Source organism: Saccostrea echinata, unplaced genomic scaffold (assembly GCF_033153115.1).
Source record: "Saccostrea echinata isolate AGI-Se365-2 ecotype Australia unplaced genomic scaffold, CSIRO_AGI_Sech_v1 ptg000056l, whole genome shotgun sequence".
Lineage (NCBI taxonomy): Eukaryota > Metazoa > Mollusca > Bivalvia > Ostreida > Ostreidae > Saccostrea > Saccostrea echinata.
The window spans coordinates 2277171-2303165 of record NW_026889805.1 but is presented as its reverse complement, the minus strand read 5'-3'; the positions used below and the strand labels follow the sequence as shown (position 1 = coordinate 2303165).

The window sequence follows — 25995 nt, the reverse complement described above, 5'->3', positions numbered from 1 at the left end:
TTTTTTGGGGGGGGGGGGGGGGGGAAGGGGGGTATTCATTGAGTGTAAATGATATTTGTCTTGAGTTCTCTACCATATATGTATGTGTACATAGAATTTAGTTACTAATGTTTGTATAAATGCATTTTTGATTTTTCCTTGTGCCATACTTTGTACATCTACTGATAGATATTAGTTATCATGTAAATAGCTTGAGAACTATTGAAACACGTATAACCAGTATTTTATTTGGAATATGAACCATGTTACCGATTTATGTAATTGTTATATTTGATTGAACTGTGTAGACACTTATGACATTATTCATAAAGTCATTTTAAACATACAGCTTTTATATACAGTTATAGACCCTGTTCTAGTTCTTGTATGGTTTTAGAAATTCATACTGAAAACAGCAGGGTGTTTATTGCAGGGTTTGCTTACCCTTCAGAGTTTGGTACATACTATTATAAATATACCATGTAGATGTGTTTGAAAAATGTTTCATTTGGAGATTTTTCTTCCACTTCAAATTAAATTTATTTCTTTCATCCAAATTGTACAGTTAGGGTAACTTTAAGTAGAGTTTAGAGCACATAGTCAATAAACTGTTCATGTGCTATATTCTAGATATATCATATTTTAAAAGACTGAGTACATGAAAGCATGTTAATTCAAAGGTTATTAAAATGCATTACAAATGTGATCATTTTATGGAAGAAACAGTGATTTGTAATAAATTCTCACACACTTTGGTGTACATATTAAAGTTTGTTAGTTATTTGATGTCTATTTTGTAGAATTTTTTAGCTCACCTGAGCTGAAAGCTCAAGTGAGCTTTTCTGATCACCCGTTGTCCGTTGTCCGTCCTTCTGTAAACTTTTCACATTTTCAACTTCTTCTCAAGAACCACTGGGCAAATTTTAACCAAACTTGGTACAAAGCATCCTTGAGTGAAGGGGAGTGTAAATTGTTAAAAAGAAGGGCCAAGCCCCCTTCAAAGGGGAAATAATCAAAAAAAGACAAAAATAGGGTGGGGTCATTAAAAAATCTTCTTCTCAAGATCCACTGGGCCAGAAAAGCTGAAACTTATGTGGAAGCATCCTGGGATAGTGTAGATTCTAAATTGTACAAATCATGACCCCCCAGGGGTAGGGCGGGGCCACAATAGGGAATCCAAGTTTTACATTGAAATATATAAGAAAAATCTTTAAAAATCTTCTTTTCAAGAACCACTGGGCCAGAAAAGCTGAAACTTACGTGGAAGCATCCTGGGGTAGTGTAGATTCTAAATTGTTCAAATCATGACCCCCGGGGATAGGGCGGGGCCATAATAGGTATTACAAGGGGGGAAATCTGGTAAAGAACAGCATGGCCAAAGTTACTCAGGTGAGCGATGTGGCCCATGGGCCTCTTGTTTCTGGAAGGTAGAATAAACTCAATGTCTGAAACCACCAAAAAAAAAAATATTCTGGAAAAATTATTAATTCTGACTAAAAGAATGCAAAAACATTCGCGGGTAGGGAACAAAAAAGAATGTTAGTATAGTTTGTTATCTTCAGTTGAGACTTTGGTATGTATATATATATATATATATATATATATATATATATATATATATATATATATATATATATATATATATATATATATATATATATATATATATATATATCCCTGCACTTATTTCACTTATTTCTCTTGCGTAAGAAAAGCCATCTTTCTGGAAAAAGTTCTGGCGATTATTTTAATTGTTTTGTGATTTTATAGGGCCTCACAGAAAATTCGCTGACTTTTTTGAACGTGGCATATGTAAATAATCAAATGAACTTAACTGGGACGACCTTCGAAAGATCTAATTAACTTATATTTTATGTTTCATTCTATATCATGGAGTTAGATGGATTGTTGTAAATTTATCATAATCAGTTAAAGCATATCCTGGTCCCCTGGCAGAGAAATCCCTCCCAAAACTTGAATTTGATATCAAACGGCCCTTCTAATCGGTAACACTCGCGTGACATACTATAAAGTATTGCATGATTTTTCTGCATATATCATATTTAGTTTACATTTGCAAAATCATTTCACTACAGTGAGTTAAAGACCGCAAAAAAAAAAAATGTTTACGATAATTTTGAAATTATTCACTGTTGGCCTTTAAGTGTGGTTGTAGAGGGGTAACACAGTAAAGGGAAGCACATTGGTAGAATACGAACATAAATTATCATACATGTAGCTGCTAATAAGTGGAGGGGAGAGGGTAGAACGGGAGAGTACCAATAACATTTCTGGCAAATCATGTGCTTAGAACATCAGTTACAGGCCCGTAAAAGTAGGGAGGATGCTCCCCACTTTTTTCTGACTATAGTATTTTGCTATAGTAAATCTGGTTGCCCTCCTCTCCCCCCTCCCCTCCCCCACTTTCAGATGTTGTAAGGCCAAGCACTGGCGAATTCCAGTCAGGATTTGGACAGTAAATTAGCTCTTTTTTTTAATTGCTTGTCAGATAATTTTGGGAATTTGGCCATCCCACTTCTGAGCATTTTTTTTTTTTTATTTATTAATTAATTTATTTATCTATATGTTTATTTATTTTGCTTGTCAGTATTTATTTATTTATTTTGCTTGTCAGATAATTTTGAAAACTTGGTCAGTTTAGTTTTTTTTCTTTGCTTGTCGGATTTTTTTTGGGAAGTTGCCCCTACCCCCTTTTAAAACCGTTGTTACGGGCCTGAGTTATTTCTGCAGAGTGTGTTGTATCCCCACTCCACCCTCCTCCCGACAACCCCACTTTTAAATAAGATGCTGAAATGTGAATTTTTATTCTGTTAGAAAGGCCTGGAGAAATGGTAATGTGCAATGATAAAGCATAGTTATCATGACACTTTCTTAAGAAATTGGATGGAATGTGTTACATCTATTTATGAACCTGTTACATCTATTTATGAACCTGTTTCTTTCAAAAACAGTTAATTGTCATGAAAATATGTTTATTTCATTAAAAAGTCATTTATGACCATTACATTTCAATTTGGTTTCAACTACATTTTTTTCTGCCCTTTTGAACGAGTTTTAAGTATTGCAGGAAAAGCGTTGCAGGTTGATAAAACGTTTGCAAATATGATGATGAAATGCGAACTATGGCATACATGTAATGTTTAAATAGTTCATTTCATTAGCAAAGTAATTGCAATTTGAGTCATTACATTTCAATGTAATTGACCACAGGTCTGTTAACGGCACTAACTGTCCTTGAGCAGTATACTATGATCTTAATTGTAACAGCATCTACTGCGAAACAGGACCTTGGTTTATTTTAAATAGGTCTCTTTCGATGGTCCGGTGTCCACGTCCAGCAGTGGGATACGAATAGTGTAAGCAAGATTTTATGTCCTCTTATAAGTAAAATTATTATTTTCTATGCATACTTTTAATTTGACTGAAAACAGACAAAACGTTTTGAATAGTCTATACTTTTATTCCTTTGCAGCTGTTTGCCTTATTAGCTTTACTATATAAGGACACGGTGAAAACAAATGCGCAGTTGATACTTCAGCCAACGGGGAAGAAATGTATATTATTAACTCATGGTTAAAGAAATGTGTCAAAAACTTTCTTAGTTTTGGAGAACAATGATTGATAGCGTATTTTTTTTTTTACCATTCATTATTAAAGTAAACAAAATCAAGAATCCTTTCAAGTTTTTTTAGTGTGTAATTTCATGCAGGCATTTTATTCAAATTTTATAAAAAGTTATATTTAAATGAATCCTGGATGAGTGATAAATGTAAAATATTCTAAAGTATTTGTTCTGAAGAAAGGAGATAGCACTTGAATAAAAATAGCTGGACAAATTGGCGTTATTTGTAAAAAAAAAAAAAAAAATAATAATAATAATGGGTCGTATTTTAATTGGACAGTATAAAATATTATACATATTTATAGTGTATCGTTACGCCCTCGAACATTTGACAACCTGCCACCTAGATATGAAGACAACACTTCTCTTTCTTTGTTCTCTGTTTTGTTTACCACGGAGGGTTTTGGTGTTTGTTCCTTTTTATAGCAGAGGTATGCTTATGATTTCATTATTTCTCTTGAATCAGATGCACAAATGACTATTTTCAAATAATTTTTCTGTTAATAATTTTCTGTGCCATATCAAAGATTATTATATCAAAAGTTTTAAAATTGCATGCAAAAACATTTTTATAAAAATTCAAATTGTATACTTCTGCTCAATAAACTCGCAAAACTTTGTATATTGTCATAATCAAATATATATATAAATATAATTGTTTATTTATTCACTTATTTATTTATTAGGGATGGTAAAACTGGGTAAATTTTTGTAACCGGTTAGTCGTAAATTTTTCCGGACGGAATAACTGGTTAATCGAACAAATACGACTTATTTGTAATGTTCTAATTAATTATTGCATTCATCTAAGTTATATCTATACAAAACAATTTTTTGCTTCTGAATTAAAGTTATGAACGTTTATTTACAAATTATTGCTATCAAAGTCAAACCATACAATTATGGACATTTTCTGCACTTTAATTGTGATAAGACTATTTCATCAACTGCTGGTTATGACATTGCAACCTATTCACCAAAAAAGTCTCTCTAACGGCGCAGAATGATGTTTCGAGGTCTCAGATACTTTTCTTCGTTGTGTAAATTTCACGATATTGTCAAGTCACCACTAAAAAAGACTCACTTAGTGACAAAAAACTATGTTTTCTGATCGTGAGTAGATTTTTTGGTCTTACGTTTGTTTACTCTTGGTAAAAAGAAAATTGTAGCACTTATTCTCTAAAATGAAGTTGCATATGATACTGACTTGAAGTGATTTGTTTAAACATTACTGATATCAAATACAGTAGCACTTTCTGTTACCTGGTCTGTATAGTCCTCATCATTTAACAATATAGCTGGTAAAATAGGACTGATCGAGCACTTAACATTGTAATATTGATGTTGGCAATTAAAAAAAAGACGGTATTTAATGAATTCTATAGGATTTTTTTCGTATTCACAATATTTCATAATGATCAGATCGGACAAGTGTGTCTAGAGATTGACTTGTCCGATCTCAAAATAAGCAGGACAAACGTTAATGTTGAACCCTACAACTAAACTACTAAACGTTTATACATGTTTAATTAAATGTTAGTTTATATGAAATAATTCTAGCTGGACCTCTTCGTACGGTTTGTCTGGTGTTGTCTGGTAAAGTGTGATTTACACAAAATATATGGAGATAACGAACAGTATTCAAGCTCAAATGAAATAAAACAATTGAACAAATTATTGCTAATTTATTACTTCAAACTATTAAATAGTACAATGTTGTATTCTCTTTAAAAGAGCGTAACTATAAATTATGAAAAGAAAAAAATTGAAAAATAATTGAGCAATAAAATAATAAAAAGGGGGGGGGGGTTCAAAACAGAGTTAGGAAGGAAAAGTATTAGGAGCTCTTATAAATTATCAAAACTTTTTTAATCTGACAGTAGGAATAATAAACAGTAATATAGGCAAAAAAAAAAAAAAAAAAATGAAGATAAAAATAACTAGGGTAATTGTATAATAAATATGAAGTAATCACTATTTCATTAGAGAGAATAGTCTTTCTCAAAATCAGGAATTATATTTAGTTCATGTTTAGCCCTACATGTAGTTAGAGATGGGTGCTATCCATATGTGAATTTATTTGTTATTGTATTCTCAAAGTCTTAAGTTTCAATTTTTAAGAAAATATGAGTTTAGATATATCTGTACTCTTCCTATTCGCTAATGAATTCATCCTTTAAACAGTACATTAAAATTGTACATGTATGCTTGTGCTTTGTATCAAAATTAATATTCACTATTGTCTTCCTTCCCATTCTCAATATATAAATTTCCAAATTACATACCCCATTGCTTAAAATCCACAACATCTCATAACATATCTTGTTTTGTGCCTTTAATTTACCTGTGCAAGCACAGGTTGTGAATCAAATGAAATCTAAAGTCATCAGAGCTAAACATTTTGGGCAATTGAAGAAAAATAATACAATTATATTTACATCCACTGAATATTATCTCCCTTATTTCTTAAGGTGAAATATCCCTCTGCTCTAAATTTCACAATTTTTTTTTAAATTCCCAACATTGATTTTCATCCACATCAATAACATTAGATTCAAATAGAAAATAGTTTGAAGTATGAAGCGTTGCTTGCTTTTTCAGAAATGAATATTATGTCTAATCATGATAGGAAGAAAATTTGATATGGTGAATAGAAGAATCAATAATTTTTTTATCTCAACTTGAAATTAAAAATATGAGGTATATATGAAAATAATATTTACTGTCATACATGTACCTATATAATTCATGTAAGAAAACATAATGAAGCGTTGCTTTTTAAATCAGAATATCACATTGTTGTCTGTGCTTGTTAAAAAAAATGCATCTATTTACAAGAGTTATCTTTCCATCTACAGGAGTTTTCTTTCTTCAAAATATTTTTTAAGAAAAAAAATTTAAATAATTGATTATAAAATTCTGCATCTAAAATTCCTGCAACAGTTAAAAGAATTATATGTTAAGAGATGGAAATATCTCAATTTAATAGTTTATAGTAAAAATGTTTCAGATACATTTTAAACTATTATAAGTAATTAATGAAAATATTGGCAAAAGAAAATAGAAATCAGTATTTGAAACATAGTTCAGTTTTGAATAAATTGAGTATATAATGGTCCTTATTATTAAAATCTGGTACATGTAAGACAATTCATTGGATTGCTTCGAATAATTTCCTTGGAAAGTTATCTCTCTTAGCAGAGGGACATTACACCTAAGGAAAACCATTGCCGTTTATCAGTCAGCAAACAACGCTTAGCATATCGATAACCTCTACAGATTTTTTGAACAATGGCTGTTCCATCAATGAAACGTACAATGACGTACATATCAACAATACAATATTTCATCTACTAAATCCTATCGATAAATGATTGTTTGTACAGATATAAATATAAACAATAAAATGTCTTTTTCTTTGTGATTATGGGAATTAACGTTGCGGCTTTTGTAGAAAAAAATTACATAACCCGCTTACGCGGGTTATGCATTTTTTCTGCAACAGCTGAAACATTAATTCCCATACTAACAACCAAAGAGAGCATTTTATTGTTTAAATTAAGCGGATTTTAGGTTATTGTAAAGTAGAAATCGTATGCCCATTCTCAATGAAATTTCAAAACATTGAATACTGAGAAGTGCTCTGGCATAAAAGGGGGGAGGGCATGTGGATAAGTTAATTGTTATAAATTTTGAGTTCATAATCTTGCTGAACAGCAGACGCCGTGGATCAAGAGTTAAAAACGAGTTGAATCGTCAAAAGTCTTAGCAATGTATAAGAAATGTTTCAGATTTATCAGCAAATTAACTTTGGATTCACCATCTTTTTTTCAGGTAATGATTGGTACCAACCACCCTCGGATTGGTCGACAGGTAGGAATGTATAAAGAATGTATTTTCATTACGACATAATGGAAAGGAGAACACTTATTTTATAAGATTAATTAGGAAAGATGGCAATGAATGTACGATGTTTAGCAACTTTTATTTTCACATTGCTTTTGGTATTTGGAACACCACTAGTACTCAACATTTAGCTTCTGAAGTGAATATATTTTTTTTTACTTCTCAAAATGGAAATGTACAACAAAAGAAAAAAACAAAGAAAAGAAAAAAAGAGCCCATTGCTATATATTTCGGAGGGACTGTAAAGTGCTGTCTTGTATTGAACTGAGGAGAAAAATCAATTTTACAACATCGTGAATAAAAATTATTTTCACTGGAATTAAATTTTAAATCAAAAATACAAAATTCTATAAATTATTACAGGTAGTTTATGGCCAACATCCATAGGCTCCGAGTGGTCACCCTCTTCTTCTACAAGCATGGGAGGTAAGACATTTTGATTAGAAGAAAGAATATTCGTATATATCTATAAATGAAGAGCAACTATATCCATACGATCCATAGTAGTAGATCTAGAGCTGCATGCCTCGGTTTATAAGGACTCATCCAAAAGACCCGTCATTTTCACTTCTAATGGCGGTCGGTCGGCGAAGGAACAGTTACTACCTATGTTTACGTCTTAGGTTTGACGCGGAGAATCGAACTCAGTCCTCTCGATCACAAAGCGAATGCCCTACCACTAGGCTACCGTGACAGCTGCATACACAAGAAATTTTACGTTCAGTTTTCTGAGACCTCTATCCTGAGTTTCAGTTAGAATGGTTTGAGATTCGCTATTGAGAACAATCAGAAAGAGGTCTTTTGCACGTTTTTTTTTTTTGGGGGGGGGGGGGGTTGTTGTCTAACGTCCCTCTCGAGAATTTTTCAATCATATGAAGACCACTTGCCGATAGAGGGCTGCAAATTTAGAACTATACTCGGCACTCAAGGCCATTGAGCAGTGAGGGATCTTTTTCGTGCCAGCACCACTGCTACACAGGACCTCAGTTTTAACGGTCTCATCCGAAGGACCGGTGTCCACTTCCCGCAGTGTGATTCGAACCCGCGACGCAAGACAGCATCAAAATAAAATTGAAGTGATGGAAATTAAACATTTTAGGCAATTAAAGAAAAATCAAAACAATCATTAAACAATTATTTAAGTTATTAGGAAGGAGGTTTTTTCATTTTAAAGAAGATATTACATACCCATTCTTCAATTAAAATTTCCAGACAATGAGTTTTTAAAATTCTCATACCAACTGAAAATGCTATGGCATAAAAGTAGGAAAAGGGCATGGATAAGTAAATTGTTATCAATTTCGAGTTGATAATCTTGCTGGACAGCAGATGCCTTAGATCATGATTTAGAATACAAGTTGAATCGTCAAAAGTATCAGCGAAGTATATGAAATGTTTCAGATTTCTTAGCAAATTAACTTTGGATTCATGATAAGGATTTTGTTTTTCAGGAAATTTCTGGAACTCACAATCATCGGATCGGTCAATAGGTAAGGCTGAATAAAGAATGCATTTTCATTACGACATACAGGAAAGTAAAAGTTTTTTATTTAATTAGCTTAATTAAGACAGAAGGCAAGAAACGATACACGCTCAAGTTTGCCGGGATATGATTCATTTTTCCCCTAACCTTGTACTTTGTGTAGCAATTTGTATTTTCACATTGCTATAAGTACTTGAAACATCACTTGTGATTCGCAATAAAGATTTTCTTTTTCAGGTAATTTCTGGAACTCACAATCTTCGGATGGGTCGATAGGTAGGACTGTATAAAGGATCCATTTTCATTACGACATAGAAGAAAGTAAAACTTTTATTTAATTAGCTTAATTAAGGCAGAAGGCAAGAGATGATATTCTACACGCTTAAGTTTGCTGAGTCCCCCTAACCTTGCAGTTTGTGTATAGCAATTTCTATTTTCACATTGCTGTAAGTACTTGAAACATCACTTGTAATCAAAATTTAACTTTTGACGCGTTTATATATGAGTATTTCTTACTTCTAAAAAAAAACCCTTTGCTATATATAAATAAGGGGATATAATAACCTGCAGCAGTCATGTATTGAAGAACTGAGGTGAAATCGATTTTGTAACATCATTAATAAAATTATACGTGTTTCATTTGGAGTTTAAAATCAAAAATACAAAATCCTATAAATTATTACAGGTAGTTTATTGCCAACATCCAGTGGCTCCGAGTGGCCACCCTCTTCTTCTACAGGCATGGGAGGTAAGAAGTTTTAATTAGGAAAAGAATATTCTATATATCCATAAATATAGAGCAACTATGTCCATAAGATCCATGATAGTAAATCTACAGCAAATGTATCCATAACAAATAGGTTTGGTTTGGTACATATACACTACTAAAACACTAACCTGTTCTGCTACATAGTAATTATATTTCGTTATTTACTGCTCATAAATATTCATAATATTCATTACATATTTACTGACATGCTCTGTTTTGACTTAACGCATCGAAATGATTTATTTTTAAAGTTAATTTTAAAGAACTATTTTTTCCCTTACATTACATCTTTGTAATTAATACAGACATTACCGGTATTGCTTTAAATTCATGACAAATTCATGACGATACCTTAAAAAGATGTAGATATTGACCCGCACAAAAAATCCAATGTAGAGCTTAGGAATCGGAATCATTTATATATAAAGCATGTATCATAACTCACTAAACAAAGGAAAATGTCAAATATAAGTATCGCAAATGTTGTTAATAATTATTGTATGTAGTTGAGCGCCGCACAAAACCTTCTGTGCGTGCAAAAGCATGAACTGCAGTAATTGATTGAATGTATTTTGTTTTACATCCTATTGGTGAATTTTTAACTCATATTTACAGACTTCACCATGTACCAGTGAAAAGCTTTAAAATAGACCTAAATCGACTCTCAAGGACATTGAACAGTGAGGGTTCATTATCGTGCCAACACATACGTGACACGGGACCGCGGTTTATTAGGCCTCATAAGAAAGGCCCGTGACTTTCACTTCTAATGCCGGGCGCTCGGCGAAGGTACTGTCAATACCTATGTTTGCGTCTAAGGTCTGCCGCGGCGCGGCGAACGAGAATCGAACCCAGTTCTCCCGATCAAGAAGCGAATGCCCTACCACTAGGCTGCCGTGACAGGTGCATACACTAAAAGTTCTAAGTTTAGTTTTCTGAAGTCCATATCCTGAGTTTCAGTTAGAAGGGTCTGAGATTCGCGTTCGAGAACAATCAGAAAGAGGTCTTACACGAAGTATGTTTTTTTTTTGGTTGTTTAACGTTCCTCTCGAGAATTTTTCAATGGAAACGCCACCACTTGCCGGTGGAGGATTGCAAATATAGACATATACTCGGCACTCAAGGCCATTGAGCAGTGAGGGATCTTTTTCATGCCAGCACCTACTGCGACACTGGACCTCGGTTTGTACGGTCTCATCCGAAGGACTGGGGATTGTACACACAAGTACTTTGAAGTTGACATTAAAAAAGATGCTTGAGTTTCTGATTGACAATATCTATGTGGTGTTTGGAGACCAGGTCTTCCAACAATCTATTGGAATTCCCATGGGTACCAATTGCGCCCCGTTATTAGCAGAGCTTTTTTTGTATTCATATGAAGCAGAATTTGTCCAAAATCTTATACGTGAAAAGAAGAAATCACTTGCTGTGGCCTTCAACTCGACATTTAGATACATCGACGACGTATTGTCAATTAACAATGGTTATTTCCATTCTTATGTCGACACGATATATCCCGGTGAGCTTGAGATAAAAGATACCATCATACCACAGAGTCTGACACATCTGTTTCATATTTGGATATTTTACTTGAAAAAGACGTTAATGGTAATCTAACAACCAAGCTTTATGATAAACGTGATGACTTTAACTTTTCAATCGTCACCTTCCCTTACTTATGCAGCAATATACCTTCATCACCTGCATACGGGGTTACTATCTCTCAGTTGATTCGATATGAGGTAAATTATTGACAAATAAGTTGATGAAACAAGAATACCAGCTGTCTCGTTTAAAGTCATCATTTCGTAAGTTCTATGGTCGATACAATGACCTTGTCAGCAAATATAATTCATCATTGAGTCAAATGCTGACTGACGTTATTCATACTAATTGTTAGGCCATTATTTACACACTGAATTGTCGACGGATTTTTCCGTTATTTCCCGATCATGACGAGGAGCACACGGCTGGTGTGACCGGTCGGCAGGGGATGCTCACTACTCCATGGCACCTGATCCCACCTCTGATATTTTGGAGGTCCGTGTTTGCTATGCTCCTATTTTGTAATGTTAAATGGACTTTTGAGCTTGAATACTATTCGTTATCTCCATATATTTCACTGGTCTCCACATTCCACAGTAAAATTCGAAACTGCGACGTAAGGATCAACTTCTTACATCGGGACTCTTGAGCAAAAGCTCTAACCACTGCATCACGCGGATGACTTCACACGAAGTAAGCACAGTTCTGCTCCCCAGAGTGATAGTAAACAATAGTGTTCCACCCTTCATTCTGACAGTCAGAGAGAACATCAAAATAAAATTAAAGTGATGGGAATTAAACATTTTAGGCAATTAAAGACAAATAGAACAATAATTAAACAATTATATTTGAGTTATTAGGAAGGATTTTACTTTGATTTTTTTCATTTTAAAGTAGAAATTACAAACCCATTCTCCATTTAAAATTTCCAGACAATGAGTTTTTAGAATTCTCATACCAACTGAAAATGCTGTTGAATAAAAGAAGGAAAAGGGTGTGGATAAGTAAATTGTTATAAATTTCGAGTTGTTAATCTTGCTGGACAGCAGATGCTTTTGATCATGATTTAGGATACGAGTTGAATCGTCAAAAGTCTCAGCAATGTATATGAAATGTTTCAGATTTCTTAGCAAATTAACTTTGGATTCATGATAAGGATTTTGTTTTTCAGGTAATTTCTTGGACTCACCATCTTCGGATCGGTCGACAGGTAGGTGTATTTTCATTACTCAATAAAAATTTGATTAGCTTAACTAAGACAGAAGGCAAGAAACGATATTATATTTCAGAAAATATCATAAGATATAACATTGCAATGCCTTCAAATTTAGCTCAAAAATCAGCTGTTTAAAGTGACCACCCCTATAAAAGTTTCTTTGACTCGTCCATTTACAGGTGAATAACACACCTGAGTGACCACTAAACAATGCTTTCAATTTTAGCTCTCTATGTGAGTGGACGTAAGTTTTATCGCTCCACGTTTCACATGTTTTAGTAGGCATTGCAGACGTTTAGAATGGCGCAAAGTCAGCTTTTCTCCCCAGCTGCCTTAGGGAGAAGGACTCCGTCTTCAGATAGACTGCAGGTTTATGTTTCGGAAAACGAGCAAATTTCCGACGATGCAGAAAGTGATAATGAGCAAACGCCAATTCAGGGCAATAAAGACAAAAACACGCCAATACGGGGCACAAGAGATACGCCAATACGGGGCACTCATAATAAAACGCCGATTCAGGGCACTAATGAAGAACCTCACTCTGATGAGGATACGGGAAGGGAGTGGAGAAACGAACGAGTTAATGCATGCAGTTCCAAAACTGAAAGTAGAAAAAGAAAGCATGAGAAGAGCGATAGCGATTCAGGAGAATCAAGTTCAGATGACAGCAGTAGTTCATATGATTCTGAGTCAGATTCAGATATGTTCAATCCTTCACAAGTTTTGAAGATGAAGGGAGGTGAGAAGTTACCAAAGAAAATAACAAAATATATTGAAAAATATGCTAACAATGGTAAAACCAAAGCTACTCGACAAGAAATAACAAAGAACTGTAAAACACCAAACACAAATAGACTAAAATCAAAAGAAACTGACAGGTTCATTAAAAAGCTCTTTAGGAAAAGATTCAATCAGGCCATGTCTAACAAAAAAGAGAAAATTTTAATAAATACACAAAATCGCATTCTTGATGCTACTGACCCATTAGCCATACTGTGGCATGAAGCTGAGAAGGTCAGAAAAGCTAATAAAGGCATAGACCCCAATGATGTTATAAATATTGTACAGAGAGCATTAGTGTTGATTGGAAATGCTCATTATGTGTATTCCCCACGATAAATTAAAATCCAGCTTTTTGATATCATTGACAGCTGCTTTTTCAATAAAAAAGGAACTCGTAAATATACTTACATTGTCATTGGTCATTTGCAAAATTATTTTGTTAAAAAACATTCTGATTGTTCACACAAGTACTCTCAAGTTGACATTAAAAAGATGCTTGAGTTTCTGATTGACAATATATATGTGGTTTTTGGAGACCAGGTCTTCCAACAATCTATTGGAATTCCCATGGGTACCAATTGCGCCCCGTTATTAGCAGACCTTTTTTTGTATTCGTATGAAGCAGAATTTGTCCAAAATCTTGTACGTGAAAAGAAGAAAACACTTGCTGTGACCTTCAACTCGACATTTAGATACATCGACGACGTATTGTCAATTAACAATGGCTATTTCCATTCTTATGTCGATACGATATATCCTTGTGAACTTGAGATAAAAGATACCACAGAGTCTGACACATCTGTTTCATATTTGGATATTTTACTTGAAAAAGACGTTAATGGTAATCTAACAACCAAGCTTTATGATAAACGTGATGACTTTAACTTTTCAATCGTCAACTTCCCTTACTTATGCAGCAATATACCTTCATCATCTGCATACGGGGTTACTATCTCTCAGTTGATTCGATACGCAAGAGCATGCTCTACGTATGTACAATTTCTAAAACGAGGTAAATTATTGACAAATAAGTTGATGAAACAAGAATGTCTCGTTTAAAGTCATCATTTCGTAAGTTCTATGGTCGATACAATGACCTTGTCAGCAAATACAATTTATCATTGAGTCAAATGCTGACTGACGTTTTTCACACTAATTGTTAGGCCATTATTTACACACTGAATTGTCGACGGATTTTTCCGTTATTTCCCGATCATGACAAGGAGCACACGGCGGGTGTGACCGGTCGGCAGGGGATGCTCACTCCTCCATGGCACCTGATCCCACCTCTGATGTTTGGAGGTCCGTGTTTGCTCTGCTCCTATTTTGTATTGATTAATGGACTTTTGAGCTTGAATACTGTTCGTTATCTCCATATATTTCATTATACACGCAAGACTTTACTTGGCAAACTTGTACCAGATCTAGAGTGTGTTGACCTAATTGAAGATAGTCCTGGAAAGAAAGCATTAAGAAAATCAAAAGACAAACTATTTGGCAACACATTCAGAAAACTGTTAGCAAAAGACAGCAAAGATAATCAAGAGATTTCAGATCTTCTTCCACAAAAGAAACGATTCAAGTCTGACAAGAACTCTTATTTCTATGAGAACAATAATGAGAGAAGGAACTCTTTCAGAAATGGTGCAGGTCGACCCCAGCAGTTTTTTCGGACAGGGCCCTCAAACAACAGATACCAGTTTGGGGGCCACAGTAACAGAGGACAACAGAGCCAGAGAGGCAGGAGTTCAACAAAGTTTCCTCTCTCCAGAAAGACAGAAAATCAGTAGAAATGAAGGTAAGACCAATTAGTTCAGAATTAAAATTTCCTGTTTTGACGGAAGATCTCAAGGACATCCCTGGGGGGGGGGGGGAGGTTGAAATATTTCCATCAAAACTGGGAAAATCTGTCAAAAGATTGCTGGGTTCTAGAGACAGTGTTAGGTTTAAAACTAGAATTCTCTCAAAATCCCCCTGTCCAAGTGAATCTTCCTCATTTCCAGGGATTTTCCAGGGAAAAGAATGCATTGATAAATCAAGAAATTCTCAACATGTTAGAAAAGAGAGCAATTTTACAAGTGGAATACACAATGGACGGGTTCATAAGCCCCATATTTTTTGTAGAGAAAAAGGGAGGGGGGCAAAGACCTGTAATAAACCTGAAAGAATTAAATGGTTACATGATTTACAGACATTTCAAAATGGAGGGAATCAACCTAGTTCGAGATATGATTCAAAAGGGGGACTGGCTAATAAAAATAGACTTGAAAGATGCCTATTTCACCATCCCAATTATAAAAGAAGATCAAAAGTATCTCAGATTTATTTGGGAAGGGAAAGTTTATCAATTCCTTTGTCTTCCATTTGGGATAACAGTAGCCCCTTGGGTCTTCACCAAATTAATGAAAGTTCCCATGAGTTACCTTCGAAGGTTTGGGGTGAGATTAGTGATATTCCTGGACGATATTCTGATCATGAATCAGACAAAGGAAGGGGCATTGATAGATGGCAAGAGAGCAGTCAATCTGCTAGAAAGTTTAGGGTTTTTGATAAATTTCAAGAAATCAAACCTAGTCCCTTCCCAAGTTCTAGAATATCTGGGATTCATGATAGACTCTAATATAATGACACTCTCCTTACCATCAGAGAAGACAAAGAAGATAAGAACAATTTGTCAAGAGGTTATCAGTTCAAATCCTGTTTCAGTAAGGAAATTGTCAGAAGTGATAGGAAATCTCACAGCAAGCATACAAGCAGTATACCCAGCCCCACTGCATTATCGCCATCTACAAATGGCAAAGAACCAAATTTTAAGTCTATATCAAGATTACAATGCACAAGTCTTCTTAACTCTAGAAGCCCAGAGAGATCTACTTTGGTGGATTCACCATTTAAACGACACAAATGGGAAGAGTATTGTAATGAACCAACCATCAGTAGTTATTCAGACAGATGCAAGCAATCTAGGTTGGGGGGCAACTTGCAAAAATGTCAGAATAGGGGGTGCATGGTTACAAAGCGAGATTCATTATCACATAAATGTTCTAGAGCTTTTAGCAATAACACATGCAGTAAAGGCTATTCTGAAACAAGAATCAAACATGGTTGTTCTTATTCAAACAGACAACAAGACAGCTATGACTTACATCAACAAAATGGGGGGGACAGTATCCAAGGTGTGCAATCAGTTAGCATTAGATCTCTGGGAATGGTGTCTGAAGAAGAGTATCTCAATGAGAGCAGAATTCATTCCGGGAAGGGAAAATGTCATAGCAGACTGGGAGACCAGACATCACAAGGACTCAAGCAGTTGGGGGTTAGATCCATACATATTTCAGATTCTAATGAACAAAACAACAGATTGCAAGGTAGATCTGTTTGCAGACAGAACGAATGCCAAACTAGACAAATTCATCAGTTGGATGCCAGATCCAGAAGCAGTGGCACACAATGCACTGTTGCATCCCTGGGTGGGAATAAAGGGGCATGCACTTCCCCCGTTTTGTCTCATTTCTCAATGTCTGAGCAAGATTCAGAGGGAAAAAGCAACAATTCTCCTGGTAACCCCAGCATGGCCAGCCCAACCATGGTATGCGACAATTCTGAAGATGTGCATTCAGGATCCCATTCTCCTCCCAATAATTCCCAATCTCCTTATGTCAGACAAGGGGGAACCTGACCCACTAGTGAGGAAAAACTCACTCCAGTTAGTCGGATGGGTTGTCTCAGGAGATCCATGCAAACAATGCATTTATCACAAGAGACTGAAGACCTCATCTGTAACTCATGGGGAAAGGGCACAACATCTTCTTACAATTCAGCTTGGAAAAAGTGGGTTAGCTATGTGTCAGAAGGGAAGGGAGATTGATCCATTTTCAGCCCCTATAGGCTTTGTATTAGATTTTTTAAGCCATTTGTACTATGAGGGGTTTCAATATAGAACAATTAATGTTCACAGAGCTGCTATTTCCTCTGTGATGCCTCATGTCAATAATTTACCCATTGGTCAGCATTCCATGGTAAAACTTCTAATGAGAGGTATTTTAAGAGGAAATCCCCCCTTACCGAGATACAAAGAGACATGGGATGTGGATAAGGTTTTAAATTATTTTATTTCTCTCCCAAGTAATGAGGAACTGTCTCTCAAACTCTTGTCAAAAAAGTTGGCTATGCTTTTAGCTATTGCTGCCCAAAAAAGAGTTTCAGAAATAGCAAGATTAGATAAGGGTTTCATGCAAGTTATACCATCAGGTGTCAAATTCCTTTTGCCAGGGTTGTCAAAGACACAAAGAGATTGCCATTCAAAAGAAGTGTTTTATGCACGTTTTCCAGATAACAAAAAATTTTGTGTAGTTGAATGTTTACTTGAGTATTTACAGAGAACAAAGACATTTAGGAATGTTAATGAGCAATCAGGTGATCCATTATTACGGTCAGTTATTTAGCCACATAAAGGTTTAACAGCTAATACAGTTTCAAATTGGATAAGAGATGTTATGGCCATGGCAGGTATTGATACCACTAAATTTAAGCCTCATTCAGCTCGCAGTGCATCAACCAGTAAGGCCTTTAAAAAAGGTACATCCGTAAATGAAGTCTTAGAAATGGCAGACTGGTCACATGCTGGAACATTTTACAAATTTTATTGTAGGGCTACATGTATTGATAAATCTGATGGATTTTCCAAAGCAGTTTTGACTTTAGGTTAGTTTGAGCTTTGAACCTGCAATGTTATATCTTATGATGTTTTCTGAAATATAATTGAAGATTTTATGAGGGCTTATTGCCCGAAATGAAATATTGATTATATGAAGAAAACTCATAAGATATAACATTGCAATCCCACCACAACCCACCCATAATCAGACTTTATAGGAATTCGAGAGCAATTTTATATTTGGCTTTTATTCATGCATTTTTTGTTTACTGAGTTACACTGGTATAATTATAATTCAAATATATTTCAGAGTGAAGAAATCCTGTGAGAGCTGCATGAAAATTGAATGAAGTTGGGAGATATATAAAGACTGTCTGGGAAAAATGTTATATTATAATTATTAAAGTATTGAAATAAGTAATATTGTGTTAGGTTATATATCACAGTTGCAAAATTGAAAGCATTGTTTAGTGGTCACTCAGGTGTGTTATTCACCTGTAAATGGACGAGTCAAAAAAACTTTTATAGGGGTGGTCACTTTAAACAGCTGATTTTTGAGCTAAATTTGAAGGCATTGCAATGTTATATCTTATGAGTTTTCTTCATATAATCAATATTTCATTTCGGGCAATAAGCCCTCATAAAATCTTCAATTCTACACGCTCAAGTTTGCCGGGATATGATTCATTTTTCCCCTAACCTTGTACTTTGTGTAGCAATTTGTATTTTCACATTGCTATAAGTACTTGAAACATCACTTGTGATTCGCAATAAAGATTTTCTTTTTCAGGTAATTTCTGGAACTCACAATCTTCGGATGGGTCGATAGGTAGGACTGTATAAAGGATCTATTTTCATTACGACATAGAAGAAAGTAAAACTTTTATTTAATTAGCTTAATTAAGGCAGAAGGCAAGAGATGATATTCTACACGCTCAAGTTTGCTGAGATATGATATATTTAGATTTATAGATATATTTAAAAATATAAGAAAATGTCAAATATAGTATCGCTTATTATTAATTGTATGTACTGGAGCGCGGCATTATACCCTCTGCATTGTGCAAAAGCATGAACTTTAGTAATTGATTTAATGTATTTTGTATTACATCCTATTGGAGAAATTTTAACTCATATCTAGAGATGTTACCATATACCGGACAAGGGCTTTAAAGTGAGGCCCAAATCGGCATCTAGGGTCATTGAACAGCGAGGGTTCTTTTTCCTGCCTCGGTTAATAAGGTCTCGTTCGAGAGACCCGTGACTTTCACTTCTAATGCCGGACACTTGGTGAAGGAACAGTCACTTACCTATGTTTATGTCTTAGGTTTGACGTGACGCGAACGAGAATCGAACCCGTGTCTCCCGAACACGAAGCGAACGCTCTACCTCCAAGATTATCGTGACAGGTGATTGAACTAGAAGTTTCAAATTCAGTTTCCTATTGTCTTTATCCTCCTGAGTTTCAGTTAGATGGGTTTGAGATTGAACAATCAGAAAGAGGTCTTCAACACGAAGTTCTGCTTCAAGACTGATGTCGAAAGAGTAAACAAGTGTTCCACCCTTCATTTTGACATCCAGAGAGTACACTAAAATAAAATAATGGGAGTCATTGGAGTTAAATATTTTAAGCTACTAAAATTATTGAACAATTAATTAAGTTACTATGCAGGATTCTGTTGTGATTTTTTTTTCGTTTTAAAGTTGAAACTGTAAACCTATTCTCCAGTGTAAGTTTCTAAACATTGAATTCCCAGAATTCCTATACCAACTTAGAAATGCTCTAACATATATAAAAGGAGGAAAGGGGTGTGGATAAGTCAATTGTTATTAATTTCGAGCTAATAATTCTGCTGGATAGCAGATGCCTTAAATCATGAGTTAGAAATGTCAAAGCCTCAGCAATGTATATGCAATGTTTCAGATTTCTTAGGAAATTAACTTTTGATTCACGATAAGGATTTTGTTTTTCAGGTAATGTCTTGGACTCATCATTCTCGGATTGTTCGCAAGGTACGACTGTATAAAGACTGCAGTCTCTATAATGTTTATATTTCCCTTCTTCATTTAAGAATACAAGATCATTTACTATATTAAGGAAGTGTTTTTAGAAATATTTAGTAACGTGTTGTCAAGCAAAATAGACCTTATGCAGGATATTTTTGAAGGTTTGTACTATGAAATCTAACGTCACGAATCAAATTTTTTTTTTATGTGAAGTTTAAAATAAAAGAGAAATCATATAAATTATTTTAGGCTTTTTCAATAAAAATAGAACTCTTAAATATACTTACCTTGTCAAAATTATTTTTTAAAAAACATTCTGATTGTACACACAAATACTCCGAAGTTGATATTTAAAAGATGCTTGATATTCTCATTGACAATATCTATGTAGTTTTTGGAGATCAGATCTTCCAACAATCTGCCCGAATTCCCATGGATAACAATTGCACCCCTTTATTAGCAGACATTTTCATATTTATTTTAAGCAGAATTTATTCAAAAACTTATACATGAGAAGAAGAAAACATTTGTTGTGGCCTTCAACTTGTCATTTAGATATATCGACGACGCATTATAAATTAACAACAGAATCATCCATTCATATGTCTTCTCGATGAAATTTGGAGATAACGAACAGTTTTCAAGCTCAAAGTCCACTAAAACAATACAAAGCTTTTTGATAAATGTGATGACGTCAAACTTCCTAGCATCAACTTCCCTTATTTATGTAGCAATATACCCTTATCACCTGCATATGGAGTTAATGTCTCCCAGCGAATTCGATGCGCAAGAGCATGCTGTACGTAAGAACAATTTTTAAAATCAAGCTATTGAAAAACAAGTTGATGAAACAATAATGTCACCAGTCTCGTTAGAAGCCAAAATTTCGCAAATTCTATGGCTGACCTTTTCAGCAAATATAATCTATCATTTAGTTGAATGCTGAATGCCTTTTTTCATACTAATTGTTAGGCCATTATTTACACAATGAATTGTCTACGGATTTTCCGTTTGCCCAACCATGACAAAGAACACATGACAGGTGGGACTTGTCGACAGGGATGCTTACTCCTCCATGGCACCTGATCCCACTTTTGATAATTTTAGAGGACCTTGTTTGCTCTGTCTTCCTTTTTTCATTTGTTTTCTTTTGCTTGTTTGTTTTGGAGAAAAAAATATTTTAAGAAAACTATTTATGCAATTTATTGACAATATTATTTCGTTTTTTTTTAGCCCATGGATTCTTGGGGGAAGAGTCCCGGTCACTGCACAGTGAAGTGTGTGATCACTGTCATATGCTGGAGAGAAAATACGGTCACGGATGTGGAGACAGATGTAACAAATTTCAAACATGTATGTATACCAGGATATACATGCTCATGTAAATGTATCTAATCCGATTTCTACTATACGCAGCTCTGTTAAGGCTGCATAAAGTGGGCGGGGCCTAATTTATACGGGAAATGTCTACAGTGACATCACACAAATATAGCAATTCCTCAAAACAACAGAAAATGAAATAATTTGCAGTTTTAAACTGCATAAGAGTGATGAACTACATCAAAACTTACCACTGCATTCATTTTTGTCGCTAGTTAAATTCCACATAGCAAGATATAAACAAGTCACTAATCGCAATGCACTTGTTGACATGACGTCATCATGGTAAAATTTGACGCATTTTATGTGCAGTGAGAGGCGGATCAAGTTATTTTTCCACAGTGAAAAACGCATTTTATTATTAAACAGAATATTATTTGCAAATCTTAGGTAGACCATTTTTACAAATCTGAAACCTTTGTTTAGTGCCATTATTTAAAAACTATCGAGAGAATGTATTGAATTAATTCTACCGTGTTTTTATGTACAGGGCGTGCATGTTTCACTCCGAGGTGCCTCATTAAATCGCCTTTTCGCAAGGGCATACACTTAATAGATCTTGACCATTTTTTGAATATGCATAACGGAAACATTCCTTAACTTGAAAAGTGCTGCTGCTTTCCTGAAATCGAAAGCATTACTAAATAAATAAATAAAATACATGGTAAAGGTCACACATATTTCGACTGTAGCCAAATAACTTGAAATTTAAACTAATAAAATGCGAATTCTATTTAAAGCAGCAGCACTTTTCATAAACTACAAGTTATGTAGATACAATTTATTACTGATTTTTTTTAATTATAACTAGGGTATGCCCTTGCGATATTGAAAGTTGTTTATGACCTACATACAGTACACATTACATGCATTTATCACGTGACTGTCAAATAACGTGACCAAACCAAATTCTGTACCGAGCGGGGTATACAATGTTATTTCAATTAATATAAAAAGTCATGTGATAATATAGAAGCTTTACAAAAATTAATTCAGTTTAAAATGGTATGTATTTATGCACGTTTATATTCCGTTGATTTATTCGTAGTACGCCTTAACAGTTCTGCATAGTAACTTGCTCTTTTTTAAAAATACTTAAAATTATTTACCTTTTCTTTACAATGCATCTGAAAGATATGCTTTCAAAGCTCAATGTCCAAAGTAGACAATTTATTTTGAAAATAAAGACCTAACAGTATGCATAAAAACGTCACTCAACATTCAAATTACTTATTGTATTTGCTGACAAGATCATTGTATCGGCAATAGATTTTGCGAAATGTTGACCTTAAACAAGACTGTTGATATTCTTGTTTTATCAACTTGTTTATCATAGCTTGCCTCGTTTTAGTCGTTTAGAAATTGTTTGTGGAGCATGCTCTTGCGTATAGAATCAACTTGAGACATAAACTCCGTATGCAGATAATAATGGCATAAAGCTACATGAATACATAAATAAGGGAAGTTGACGCTAGAAAAGATGAAGTCCTCACATTTACCATAAAGTTTTGTTGTTAGGTTACCATTAACTTTTATACTTTTTTATACTTCTTCAATAAAAATTGAACTCGGAAATTTGCATATTTTGTGATTGGTTATAAATATACTCTCATTCTACAAATAAGTATTCTGATGTTGATATTAAAAAGATGAGGAAGTTCCTCAGTGACAATATCTGTGTCGCCTTTGTAAACCAGGTCTTCCAACAATCGGTTGGAATTCCGATGGGCACTAACTTTGCTCTTTTATTAGCCGACCTGCTTCTATATTCTTATAAAGCAGAATTTATTCAAAAGCTTCGACATGAAAAGAAGACGTCTCTTGCTGTGACCTTCAACTCAACATTTAGATAATAGTATATCAATTAACAATAGTTATTTCCATTCATATATCGACTCGATATATCACAGTAAGTTTTGTGATTCAAAGTTTTCGAAAAGTTCTTTAAGGTTTTTGAGAATCCACATTTGTTTTGCTCCACTTCTCAGATATGCTGTAGCACAGTAAGTCTGAAGTTTATTCTTAATAGGTGTTAATATTTTTGTTAGGAGTAAAGATAGGGGCGTGGTAGAGCAGTTGCTGGACCCGGCAAAATTGACTCGAAAGTTTTGTCTGAACAATACTGGCGTAGTGTTTACAGAAATGGCAAACGTCTTCGTGAAATCAATTATAAATTATTGAATGATATTTTATGTTGTAACTACTTTTTACAAAAATATAAATTATTAATTAATGCAGAATGCGAATACTGTAAAATTGATATTGAACATAAAAGATATCCTATTTTTCAAATTCAAAATACGTTATTATTATACCGTTATTTCATATTTAGCATATAAACTATATTGATTTATAATTGTACGTAAAATACAAAATACTTTAAAAAAGAAGATCAATGTTAGAACAATTTAAAAATTCGATATACAAGAAAATGGATTTTATGCCGAACATTTCAAAAAGAAATATGTTGTAAGAAACAGTTAAATGTCTTTCAAATTTATTATAAAAATGCTTATGTTTTTTATAGGTAATACGTTGCTGATTTTAACTGGTTAACTGGTCATTGTAAATGGGTATTGTTTAGAATTTTGTAATGAAAGAAAAAAAAATCTATGGTCGATACTATGATCCTCGTTTGCAAAAGAAATCTGCCGTTAGGTCGAATGTCAATTGATGTCTTTTGTATCTTTCATCAGGGAACGTTTTTAAGTTTTTCGGTGAGTTATTGATGTGTAAATCACAGATCTGTCACTTCAGCATATTTCATGAAGCACGCTAGCGCTTCATGAAAAAAAATTATGTCTTCGTGCAAGTCTGTGTGAATTACACGCGAATAATTCACTACAAAACCAAAACATTCCTTATATTTATATTTTACATATTAAATAGCAGCAAAAAAATACACTTAATGTTTGAATTTCTCGCTGCCCTATATTGTTACATTTTCTGATCGTCTCTTTAGCTCTTTGAGATGCCACTTAAGCGCGAGTTTCTCCATATCTCCTATATTTCTACAGCGCGAATACACACAAAAATGGCGCTTAATACAGTTTCATAGCTGTCATATGTAAACATTATAAACTTTTAAGTCCAATAGTTTCATACTGAACAGGCGGATTTAGATTTCTCCGTTTAAATACCTGATCATGACAATCAACACATGGTGGGTGTGAGCAGTTGATAGGAGATGCTTACTCCTCCATGGCACCTGATCCCATCTCTGATGATTTAGGGGTCCGTGTTTTCTCTGCTCAGAATTTGTTGTACCGGACTATAGAGAATGATTTATGTTTGTAATCTTCTTATTTCATTAATAATTATGTACAGAACAAGATATTTTTCTCCAATATTTAATTTTTTTTACAGGTCGGGAGCTTCAAAAATGCAGTAGCAGATTGACAGGTAAGGGGTAATAATAACTTCATAATTAATTAATTAATTAATATTATTGATTAAATAATTAATATATATTTTATATAAAGTGAAATTTAGTGATTCTGTTTAATTTTTGGGACGAAGCAATCTTTAAAAATATGTTAAAATTGTATCAATAGGAGTTAACTGTGTGTGAAAATGAACTGAAAAAGAATATATAATCTAAGGGCTTCACAACTACTTCATTTTTTTTAAACTTATATAAAGACATCTTAAATAAAAGGAAACAAAAGAAAATCGTGTTTGTCTTCATATTTGGCTTGGTTGTATTAACTTCTAGGCGTGGACTTAAAAAATTATTTCCATATTTAAACAACAATACTAGGATCATGATAAACCTGAATTATTTCTTTGAATTACATCATTATGTTTACATAGTTAAAACGAGGAACTTTAAATAAATTTTTACTGTTATTAGATATATAAGAAAGCTGACCAGCCTTCTGTTGATCTCATAATTATGTTGTATTATGTTAACATTTTATCCATGCAGCCTTAATACCATTAAAAAAACAAAGTGGATCCCATAGTCTCTAGAGTATGTCTTTCTGTAGTCAAGGCATTTTGAGCCAATGAAATACATGACAGAGAAATTCCTTATGAGAAACTTTCGATCGACAACAGTGTTCCTGAAACTGTTAATGATGTGAAGAATGATGTCATCCTAATATATATATATATATATATAGAGAGAGAGAGAGAGAGAGAGAGAGAGTTTTCATAATACATATATAATACATGTATTTATAATAATAATTATCTTCTGATTTCTAAATTGTTTTAAAATTGTGATATTAGCAATTGAAGTGATTCCAATAGGATAATATTGGAAACACCATCATCTGGTACCTTGCACAATTGCCTGGTAAGGTACCTCAATTTTTGGTGAAGAATCTTGTTTAGTAGCAATAATTCAATGAAAAATTCTGCGGAAAATTATATATCATTGGAGAGCGTGTCGTCTGATCTTAAGAAAATCAAATCAACATATTTCTCATTGCAGGAAGTCATTGGCACAGACATCACGATTTCCCTGACCATTTAGTGTGTTCGTTTTGCAAATGCGTTGCCAGACGAGATGGACATCCAGAGCCTGAACGTGTTTGTTCTTTGTACTGTACTAAAAAATTTTTGAATAGAGGGAGATTGTTAACTCTTTAGAGCATTAAAAAAAGAATATTACAAAACAGTT

General features: G+C 33.9%; 2 protein-coding genes across 6 annotated transcripts; both read left to right on the top strand.

The window, feature by feature from the left end:
* The first annotated feature begins 3957 nt into the window (after positions 1-3957).
* Positions 3958-25995, top strand: LOC133173126 (uncharacterized). 5 transcript variants are annotated; one of them, XM_061308058.1, is made up of 12 exons: positions 3958-4053; positions 7457-7495; positions 7892-7954; positions 8980-9018; positions 9249-9287; positions 9697-9759; positions 12497-12535; positions 18772-18810; positions 19956-19994; positions 21222-21341; positions 24735-24770; positions 25807-25995. In XM_061308058.1, exons 1-12 carry the CDS (start codon positions 3972-3974, stop codon positions 25962-25964), a joined length of 756 nt encoding a protein of 251 aa, XP_061164042.1. In that variant the 5' UTR covers positions 3958-3971; the 3' UTR covers positions 25965-25995. The 5 variants fall into 5 exon arrangements, with proteins under 5 accessions (XP_061164042.1, XP_061164045.1, XP_061164046.1 ...); XM_061308061.1 differs by lacking the exon at positions 7457-7495; XM_061308062.1 differs by lacking the exon at positions 9249-9287.
* LOC133173125 (uncharacterized) lies at positions 12740-18235 on the top strand. The gene is made up of 3 exons (XM_061308057.1): positions 12740-13280; positions 14964-15122; positions 16448-18235. Exons 1-3 carry the CDS (start codon positions 12842-12844, stop codon positions 17767-17769), a joined length of 1920 nt encoding a protein of 639 aa, XP_061164041.1. The 5' UTR covers positions 12740-12841; the 3' UTR covers positions 17770-18235.